The sequence below is a fragment of the Theropithecus gelada genome, chromosome 8 (assembly GCF_003255815.1).
Source record: "Theropithecus gelada isolate Dixy chromosome 8, Tgel_1.0, whole genome shotgun sequence".
NCBI classification, from domain to species: domain Eukaryota; kingdom Metazoa; phylum Chordata; class Mammalia; order Primates; family Cercopithecidae; genus Theropithecus; species Theropithecus gelada.
Window position 1 is genome coordinate 49889175 of NC_037676.1, and position 11143 is coordinate 49900317.

Consider the following 11143-nt stretch of genomic DNA (forward strand, 5'->3'; position numbering starts at 1 on the left):
AAGGGGAGGAGAGGGGAGGGGAGGGGAGGGGAGGAGAGGGGAGGGGAGGAGAGGGGAGGGGAGGGGAGGGGAGGAGAGGGGAGGGGAGGAGAGGGGAGGGGAGGGGAGGGGAGGAGAGGGGAGGGGAGGGGAGGGGAGGGGAAAAGGAAACACTGTAGGCAGATAAACCATCATGTTTTACATCTCTTTTTCCTTTTCCCTCTTTTTTTGTTACTCCCAAGATACAAGCCTCGCTGGCCATTTCCTATTCTTACCACACTGCTCTGTGCTCCTCATCCCCACACCAACCACAGTGCTGGCTCATTCCCCAAAGCTGCCACTGATTTTAAGCTTTCACTGTTTTTAATCATAACAATAAATACAAGTGGCTACTGGATTAACATTTCAATAAATAATGAATTACTGAATCCATAAATGTCTCCTACCAGTGTGAATAAAGTGCCTGGCATTTCAGGAAAGGGAGGTGGGAACATCCACAGAATGAGACAGACTCCCTTGGGCTGTGAAGGGTGCATGCAATTTTAGAAGTGGAGTTGACAAGGGAGTCCCAGACAGAGGGAACAAATTAAACAAACACAGAAAACAGTTACACTGCATGGCATGTTCTCACATCAAATCAGAGAGAACAAACCAAGAAGAGAACCATCTTTTCTAAAAACAACAGAGTCTGGCTCTGGTATGGCACTGGGAGCCCCTTGGGCCTATCCTCTGCTGACAACAACTAGAAACTGGATAAAATACAACTGCCCAAGAACTCTGAGTGAATAAAAGATGGCAGACTGTATGTGCAGGGAATCAAAACTGGGAGGGTCTGCTATTGGGATGGGTTTCCTGTTTCCTCTCTGTCTTATTCCCTTTTGACCCTGTGGAGTGTGGTGGCAATGTGATTGAGATCCTTAAGGCAAGCCTGCTGCATTCTACCCAGGGTAACAAGAAAAGGAGCCCAGGCAGACAGGTGCTACAGGGAGAATCCTGGAGGGGAGAGAACCAGAGAAAAATCCTCTAGTTCTGCACATGAACCCACCAGGCTCAGGCTGCCCTGAAGTATGCATGTACAGACAGACTCAAAACAGCACCGGTTTGGAAAGGAACTGAGGTTTCAATCAACAAAAGGCAAGACAGAGCCTACCATCTAAACAGATCACCAGCTAGAGAATTATAAGCCAGCATCTACGCAAGAGAATCCAGTAGTTCTCCTTATCTTACCTGCAGTTTTGCTTTCCCTGGCTTCAGTTACTGCAGATATAGTGCAATAAGATATTTTGAGAGAGATAGACCACATTCACATTAACTTTTATTATAGTATACTGTTTGAATTATTCTATTTTATTATTGTTATTATTGTTACTTACTGTGCCTAATTTAGAAATTAAACTTTATCATATGTGTGTATATATAGGAAAAAAAACCAGTATACATAAGGTTTGGTATTATCCATGGTTTCAGGATTCCACTGGGGATCTTTGAACGTATCTCCTACAGATAAGAAGGGACTACTATATTCACAAATTACATTCAAAAATTAACTGATAAAAAGAATCAGGAGAATGTATCCATCTCAACAGAAAATGGATGCCAACTCTATGCTGACCCCATATGTTGGAATGATCATGTAAGGACCTTAAAGCAGCTATTTTAACTATGCTCCAGGAGGTCAAGAAAAAAACACACGCAATAAATGAAAGGGTGAGTATCTCAGCAGAAAAAGAGAAAATATTTTTTAATAAACCAAACGGAAATATTACAACTGGAAAATACAATACCTAAGATAAAACAGTCACTAGACGGACTTCCTAGTAGAACAAGTAAGACAAAAGAAAATAAGAGTAAGACTGAAGACAAATCAATAGAAATTATCTAATCTGATGAATAAACAACAAAAAGAATGAATAAAAATGAACAGAGTCAGGAACTTATGGAAAAATGTCAAAAGGCATGATGTATGTGTAACTGGATTCCCACGAAACCAAGAGAAATTGGGACAAAAAGGATTTGAAGAAACACAATGACCAAAAACTCCTCAAATTTGGTGACAAAAATATACAGATTCAAGAAAGTCAGTGAACTTTAGATGGGATAAATTCAAACAGAACCAGGCCTAGACACATCATAATCAAACTGCTGATAACCAATGATAAAGAAAAAATTCCTGAAAGCAGCCAGAAAAACATGACACATTACATATGAGCCACAACAACAGGAATAGTGAAGACATCATCTTCAGACACACAGCGGCCAAAAGATACCACAAGGGGCAGGGAGTATCTACCCAGATTCTACATTCTGAGAAAGTGTCCTTCAAGAATGACAGAGAAATAAAGATATCTTCAGAGAAGGAAAAAACTAACAAGAGTTCGTCACAGGTAGACCTGCATTACAAGAACTGCTAAAGGAAGATATTCAGGCTAAAGGAAAATGACACAAGAGAAAAACTTGGGTCTTAGGAATAAATGATGAGTACAGAGTGGTAAGTATAATAAAAGACATATACTTATGTTCTAAAGAATATGTGACGAAAACCACATATGTTCTTTAGAATATGTATGACTGTTTAAAGTACAATATTATCTAGTGGTGTTTTCATTATATGTTACTTCATAAACATACATGAAATCCATCCACACACACATCGATGTATCATTACTTCATAATGATAAAAGGAGTATTCTGACAGGGCATGGTGGCTCACGCTTATAATCCCAGCACTTTGGAAGGCCGAGGTGGGCGGATCACCTGAGGTCAGGAGTTCGAAACCAGCCTGACTAACGTGGCAAAATCCCGTCTCTACTAAAAATACAAAATTAGCTGGGTGTGGTGGCACATGCCTGTAATCCCAGCTACTTGGGAGGCTGAAGGAGGAGAATGGCTTGAATCTGGGGGGTGCAGGTTGCAGTGAGCCAAGATCATGCCACTGCACTCCAGCCTGGGCAACAAGAGCAAAATTCAACCTCAAAAAAAAGTATTTCCACCATGGCATGTGTATACTTACGTAACAAACCTGCACGTTCTGCACATGTACCCCAGAACTTAAAGTATAATAAAAACAAATAAATAATTTCATCAGGAAGACAGCAGTTATCCATGTGTATGTGCCTAATAACAGAATCAAAATACAGTACGTAAAACTACACAGAATTAAAGGCAGAAATAGACAATCCTACAATTATAGATTTTGACATCCTTATCTCAGCAGTGATGGAACTACACAAACAAACAGTAAAGACATAGAAGATCTGAAAAGTATCCCTGACTACCTTGATCTCACTGAAATTTATAAAACCTGATACCCAGGAACTGCAGAATATACAAAATTTTCAAATTTACATGGGTATTTACATGGGTATTTACATAGACCATATGTTGGCACATAAAAGAAGTCTCAATAAAATTTAAAAGGAATGAAACCATACAGAGGGTGTTTTCTGACCACAGTGGAATTTAGCAATCACTAAGATAGCCAGAAAACCCAGGTATTTGGAAATTAAAACACTTTTAAATATTTAATGGATCAAGTTACATAAGAATTAGAAAAATATGTTGAACTGAATAACATACCAAAATTTGCAGAATGTAGCTAAAGCAGTACTTTAGAGGGACACATGTAACTTTCAATGCTTATATTACAACGAAGAAAAGGTATAAAATCAACAGTTTCTGCCTAAAGAAACAAGAAAAAGAAAAGCAAATACAAAGTAAGAGGAAAAGAAAAAAATAGTAAAGATGATACTAGAAATCAATTAAATAGAAAAAAGATAATAAAGAAAATCAACAAAGTCAAAAACTGGTCCTTTGAAAAAGATCAACAAAACTGACAAACTTTTACCCAGATGAATCAAGTGTTAAAAAAGAGAACACAAATAACCAATACGTGGAATGAAAAAAGGGTTCCCTCCACAGACACTACAAATAATAAAAAGGATGAGAATAATGTGGACTTTATACCAACAATTTGATGATGTTGATGAAATGGACAAATTTACTTTAAAAAACAAATAAGGCAGGCAGAAATTTAAAAAGAAAATGGACAAAGTGATTGAAAAGTACAATTTAACAAAAATGACACAAAAAGAAATATAATTTTTTTTTTTTTTTTTGGAGACAGAATCTTGCTGTTTCCCAGGCTGGAATGCAGTGGCATGATCTCTGCTCACTGCAACCTCCACCTCGTGGGTTCAAGCGATTCTCCTGCCTCAGCCTCCTGAGTAGCTGGAACTACAGGTGCTGACCACCATGTCCAGCTAATTTTTGTATTTTTAGTAGAGGCAGGGCTTCACCATATTGGCCAGGCTGGTCTCCAACTCCTGACCTCAAATGATCCGCCCACCTAGGCCTCCCAAAGTGCTGGGATTACAGGTGCGAGTCACCATGCCCAGCCAGAAACAGAAAGTTTAAATTCTTGGCCGGACGCAGTGGCTCATGCCTGTAATCCCAGCACTTTGGGAAGCCCAGGCGGGCGGATCACGAGGTCAGGAGATCGAGACCATCCTGGCTAACACGGTGAAACCCCGTCTCTACTAAACAACAAAAAAAATAAAAATAAAAAAATTAGCCGGGCGTGGTGGCAGGTGCCTGTAGTTCTAGCTACTCGGGAGGCTAAGGTAGGAGAATGGCATGAACCTGGGAGGTGGAGCTTGCAGTGAGCCAAGATCACGCCACTGCACTCCAGCCTGGGCAACAGAGCGAGACTCTGTCTCAAAAAAAATAAATAAATAAATAAGATAAATAAATAAATAAATAAATTCTCTATCAGTATCGACTAAGGAAATTATATACATTATCAAAAATCTTCCCCAAGGGAAAACCCATGCCCAAATAGGATAGGTTTCACTGGTGAATCCTATCAAATATTCAAGTATGAAATAATGAGGATCTTATAATTTTCCCCCCTTTGGAGAAGGAGTTTTGCTCTTGTTGCCCAGGCTGGAGTACAATGGTACAATCTTGCCTCACTGCAACCTCTGCCTCCCAGGTTCAAGAGATTCTCCTGCTTCAGCCTCTGAGTAGCTAGGATTACAGGCATGCACCGCCATGCTCGGCTAATTTCATATTTTTGGTAGAGACGAGTTTTGTCCATATTTGTCAAGCTGGTCTTGAACTCCTGACCTCAGGTGATCCGCCCACCTCAGCCTCCCAAAGTGCTGGAATTACAGGCGTGAGCCACCACGCCTGGCCATAAACTTCTTTTTAAAATAGAGAAGGAAACATGCCTTACTCATCTTATGAGTCCATGATAACCCTAATACCAAAACCTGATGAAGATATTACAAAAAAGAAAATTACAGACCAATATCCCACTTCGATACAGATGCTAAAATCCTTAAGGGATCATCATGATCATATTGGGTATACCCCAAGAATGCAAGATTGACTTCATATTTAAAAAGCATCAAAGTAATACTTCATAAACACAATAAAGGAGAAAAACAATATGATTAAGCTGATGCAGAAAAATTGTTTGATAAAATTCAACACGCATTCATAATAAAACTCTCAGAAAACCAGGAATAGAAGGGAATTTCCTCAGTCTGATAAAAGGCATTTACAAAAACATTACCATTTTTTAAAGCTGAATGAGTGAGTTGTCTTCTCTAACATCAAGAATAAGACTAAGATGCTCATTTTACCACTTATATTCAGGATTGTACTTGAGGTCCTCATGGTTTTAACAAAGCAGGAAAATGAAATAAATGGCATAAATTTCAGAAAGAAAGAAAAGTGACCCTATCAGCAGATGATATGATAGAAAATCCCAGAGAATCTGCAAAACAAGAACTAAAACTACCAAGTTAGCAAAGACACAAAGTTAATATATAAAAAGCAATTTACATTAGCAGCAAATAATTGGGAAATATAATACAATTTTGAAAATAAATCCATTTATAAAAGTGCCAAAAAACATAAAATACTTAGGAATAAATTACAAAAGACATCCAAGATCTCCATACTGAAAAAATACATAGATATGTCATATTAATGAACTGGGTAACTCTATATTGTTAAGATAGCAACTCCCCCAAACTGAACTAGAGTCAATACAGTCCCAATCAAAATCTCAGCAGTTTTTCTTTATACAAATTGACAAGCAGATTCTAAAATGTAAATATAAATGCAAATCAACTAAAATAAAGTAGTTTTCATAAAGAAAAGCAAAGTTGAGCCAGGTGCCATGGGTCATGCCTGTAATCTCAGCATGTTGGGAGGCTGAGACGGGCAGATTGCTTGAGCCCAGGAGTTCTATACCATCCTGGGCACATAGTGAAACCCTGTCTCCACAAAAAAAGACAAAAAAATTAGCCAGGTATGGTGGCGCACACCCGTGGTCCCAGCTACTTGAGAGGCTGAAGTGGGAGGACTGCTTGAGCCTGGGAGGTTGAGACTGCAATGAGTCATGATCAGGTGACAGAGTAAGACCCTGTCTCAAAAAAAAGAAAAGTTTGAGAACTCATCCTATCTGACTTCAAAACGTACTATAAAGTGATAGAAATGAAGACAGTTTACTATTGTGGGAAAAAAAAAACACAAAGGAAGGGCTACAACAGAGCATCCAGAAATAGACCCACACATACATGGTCAACTGAGTTTCCAAAAAATTGCCAAGGCGACTCAATTATGAAAGATTTCGAACAAATGGGGCTGGATAGATATCTATATGGAAAAAGTAAACACCTACCCCCTATCTCACACCATTTACAAAAATTTTCTTCCAATGCATCAGAGACCTAAATCCGTAACATTTCTAAAAGAAAACAGGAGAAGACAGGTAAGATGAGCCTGATTTGCCAGTTTAAAGGGGAGCCTGCTGGCCAAATCTGAGATAATTGAACACAAAATAAATAAGGACAGTAGTAGGTTATATCCCACTAAATAAAATTGGAATCCCTGAGTCTTTATTGATAATCTTTAAAAAGTAAATAAGTACGTAAACAGAAGGGAGGGTGCCTGCCTATAATAAGACGTAGACTAATATAAATGAATAGGTAGAGTTAGAAATTATTATTTTGCAACCATTATTGCCAACACTGGTTTGGGCCAGGAGTCATCCACAAATGCGAAATATGGAGGGGTAAGTCTTAGGAGAAGCAGGACATCTGTATGTCTCAAAGCAGCTCCCACATTTATTTGTTAGTTGGAAAGGAAAAATAAATAAATAAATGGCATTATACAGTGAAGAGACCAAACAATCTAAATTATTATCACCAGGCTGGGCATGGTAGGTAAAGCCTGTAATCCCAGTACTTTGGGAGGACAACGCTCACTTGAGGATCACTTGAGGGCAGGAATTCAAGACTAGCTTGGCAAAAAATTTTGAAAAATACAAAATTAGCCAAATTTTGTATTTTGTACTAAAAATACAAAATTAGCCAGGCATAGTAGTGCATGCCTGTAATCCCAGCTACTTGGGGGGTTGAGGCAGGAGAATTGCTTGAACCTGGGAGATGGAGTTTACAGTGAGCCAAGATTGCGCCACCGCACTCCAGCCTGGGCAAAAAGACTGTATCCAAACAAACAACCAAACAAACAAAAACAAAAAAAACAGAAACAAAAAAAATCACCAGTAAAAGGCAGATGGACATTCTGCCCCACGCATGATTTGCTAGCCTGAGGAATATTCTGGCCAGAGGCAGATCACCTGAGTCCCACCATAAGGAAACATAAGACAAACCCAAACAGAGGAACACTACTCAAAAGTGTCAGTATTAGGATACACAAAGCCTTTTGGAGACTAAACAGACACATCAAATAAATGTAGTCCATCATTCTGTACTGATCCTGTCATAGAGGTAGAGACAATGCCACAAAGGACATTACTGGGACGATTGACAAAACTGAAATTGGGCTTTAGAGGAAAAATGAAAGCTCTGAGGTTTATCACCGAACTGCTAAATAAAAAGATACTCTTTTTCTTAAGAAATGAACACTGATCTATAACAAGGCAAAGGGATGTATCCAGCTTACGCTCACAACTGGTTCAGAAAATAAATAATATGTAGGGTCTGGTAGAAAAGAAAAAAATACAAATGCTAACATGGAAAAATGTTTAAAATGTTATTTAAAAAATCAGTGAATCTGGGTTAAAGGCACTCAGGAGAGTACTACTTTTCTTGCTACTTTTCCAGAAGAACTCATCTCAAAATAAAAAGTTTAAAAAAAAAGTAGTAGTGGAGGAAATAATGGGAGAACATGACACTTGGAATCAGAGTCCTTGAGTCCTATTTCCTATGCACATTTGCATGCAATAAACCACAACCTCTCTGACTTTATTACATGGTTAGCACCTGCCCTATGGATTCCACAGGGTAGTTACAGGATGGGAGAAGATGAGGACATGAAAATGACCTGAGACCTGGGAAAGTGACACGACTGTGTAATGGAGTTGGGAGATAGGAGGCAAGAATGTAAAAAATCCTAGTTATAAAATTGGATAATAAAAATCATTATGTAGTCGTCGTCTTCGTTGTCATCTAACTACTTAACATTCCGTTGTGAGAGGAGCAAATGTACACTGACCCTGTCTCCCTTCCTGGAGGTGCAGGTTCAGGATCAGCCACCAGCACCTCCCGACAGCAGCATCCCCACAGGGCAAGTGGGAAAGAGGACACGGCAGACACAGAGAGCTCTATCGAAACTACTTACATGGGAAACAGGAAGGATGGAAAACAGCTGCACTAGGCTCAAATCCCACATTTCTCTAAACCATGGTTTGGAAGAAAAACCATTCCAACAATTTCAAAAAACAATCCACATTTGACTTAAAGGGACCACGTCTTACCGATTTGTGATGACGTCATCCCAGATGTTCATTGGGTCCATTTTAGCATCTGGATATCTGTTTGTCCAGGTGTTCAGAAGTCTCTTAAGGGGAACTTGAGATGATAAATTGCCTAAAAATAGTATTAGAGAGTGACTATACCCACAGCTCAATTATAAGACCAAATGACAAAGTAAGGTCATTATCAGTAAATAGAAAACTCAGACTTCTGCCCAAATTACAAAAAAGTCCTTTCTTTCACAAAAGGACACAAAGTTACCATATTAAATTTAATGTATTCTAACATTTAAACTCAATTGCTTAAGGATGGAGAAATAAACAAGCACAAATTCTTTTTACATTTATTACAGGTCTACAGTCCATCTGTAATATCAAAATCTAAAAAGCATTGATAACTAAAAAGATTTTCATAGGGTTATAGCAAATTTTCTTGGCAAAAAAAAAAAATCTGATCTTCACTGGTATAGGGCTACTTAGTCTTTGTTTATGGCATCAATGTGAATATTCGTAACTTAAGCTGGAGAGTTATAGAATACTGTCCTAGCCCCTGGCGTGTACACAGGTAATATTTCTAGTGTCCAAAACATTCTGGCCTCAAGGGTCTCAGAAAAGAGATTCATAATAATCTTTATGAAACTGAAAATTCACATTGCTAATGTGTTTTCTTTCTGTTGGAGGAAAATAGCAGTCAGGAACACAAGCTTAGATAAGACAGTCCTGGGTTCAAAATTTAAATCTTTTACTTATTAGCTTAGGCAAGTCATTCAATCTCTATAAGCCTCTAAAAAATGAGGAGAAAAAAATCCATCTCATGAAGTTGTTACAAAGACTAGGAAACACTGGCCGGGTACAGTGGCTCACGCCTGTATGCTAGCACTTTGGGAGGCTGAGGCAGGTGGATCACGAGGTCAGGAGATAGAGATCATCCTGGCTAACATGGTGAAACCCCACCTCAACTAAAAATACAAAATATTAGCTAGGCGTGGTGGCAGGTGCCTGTAGTCCCAGTTACTCAGGAGGCTGAGGCAGGAGAATGGCATGAACCTGGGAGGCAGAGTTGCAGTGAGCCGAGATTGTGCCACTGCACTCCAGCCTGGGTGACAGAGCGAGACTCCGTCTCAAAAAAAAAAAGACTAGGTAATACTGATAAAGAGATTAACATAGCTCCTGAAAGCAGAATGCACTTAATAAATGATACATCATTAATATGTACTTGAAAAATAATTTTCCAAAATTAAAATAGAAAATAACTAGGTAGATATAAATATCAGTTTTTATCAGTATTCTGAAAAGCATCTTTTGTAATTATTTTTAATTATTTAAGACAAAAATGAAATCCAGATTAACAAATAAAACATTTTACCTTTGCAAAGATGTATTCCTCCCCTTAGATTCTTGGGTGACCTCCCATAGGCACTGGGATAAAACCCACTTACCAGCAATACAAAGGCCTTCTTGATGTGGGCCCTGCTGCCCGCAGCCTTCCCGCCCTCCCTTCAAGCCAGGACACCCAGTACCCTCAGTGTGCATCTCATGGGCACCACAGCTTTCTGTCTGCAAGCCCCTGCCTCTTCCCCACTGCTCAGGACCCTCCTCCAAGAGTTCTGCACCCTCTCAGGCCAGGATGGGCCCCACCACCCTTGTGGGCAGGTGTCCTCTGGAGTCACCCCACTACTCCAAAAGCTTCATTAAGGTAGGCAGCATGTTTTCTTTCACTTTGCAGCCCTGGTGCCTAGAACACTGCCTGACCATTTTAAACATTTATTTCAATGATCTGAAAATATATATTTGTAAAGGAAATTCGATGGAGTTTCTAACCCATACATTAAGAAACGTGCACTTTCACTAAGTAGAAAATAATTTAGATGCTAAAACTCTTCCACAATTAGAAATGAAAAACATGACAGATGAAAAAAATTACCTTGTTTGCTTATAAAGCTGATGAACTCCTGAATTTCTGTTAAAGCCTGTACAGACTGCAATTTGGTGAGTCTACTTCGGTGTAAGAGGACATCAATACTAGAATAATTCTTAAAAAAAAAAAAAAGGCATTTACAAATGCCGTGTTATAAATCAAGCTGTGTCTTTAAGTTTTTAACAGTACTCTAAATTATGAAATGTAGCAATTATTCTATAAATATGCCTCAGAATGGTTAATAATTAGGTCACAGACACAGTTAACAAACAGTTTAAATTAAAAAAAATAATAATTTAAGGTTTCAATCACATTTTGGCTCAGTGAAATCAATAAAACTGACATCACCAGGCTATCACTGCCTCAACTTGCCACCAAGTTTTAATAATCCCAACATCCTATAATGTAAAACTGCTGACTACAGAAGCCAATTCTTCTTTTGATAAACTTCTTTGAGA

The 11143-nt window shown here is 38.7% G+C and overlaps 1 protein-coding gene across 4 annotated transcripts in view; it reads right to left on the reverse strand.

Annotated features, from left to right (window-relative positions):
- Positions 1-11143, reverse strand: part of PRKDC (protein kinase, DNA-activated, catalytic subunit) — a 191833-nt gene that overhangs the window by 42780 nt on the left and 137910 nt on the right. For all 4 annotated transcript variants that reach the window (XM_025395192.1, XM_025395191.1, XM_025395189.1 and 1 more), the window contains exons 67-68: positions 10692-10800; positions 8771-8882 (exon numbers count right to left, since the gene is read on the reverse strand). In XM_025395192.1, the coding sequence (XP_025250977.1) occupies positions 8771-8882; positions 10692-10800 (221 nt within the window). The remainder of the gene's footprint in view (positions 1-8770; positions 8883-10691; positions 10801-11143) is intronic.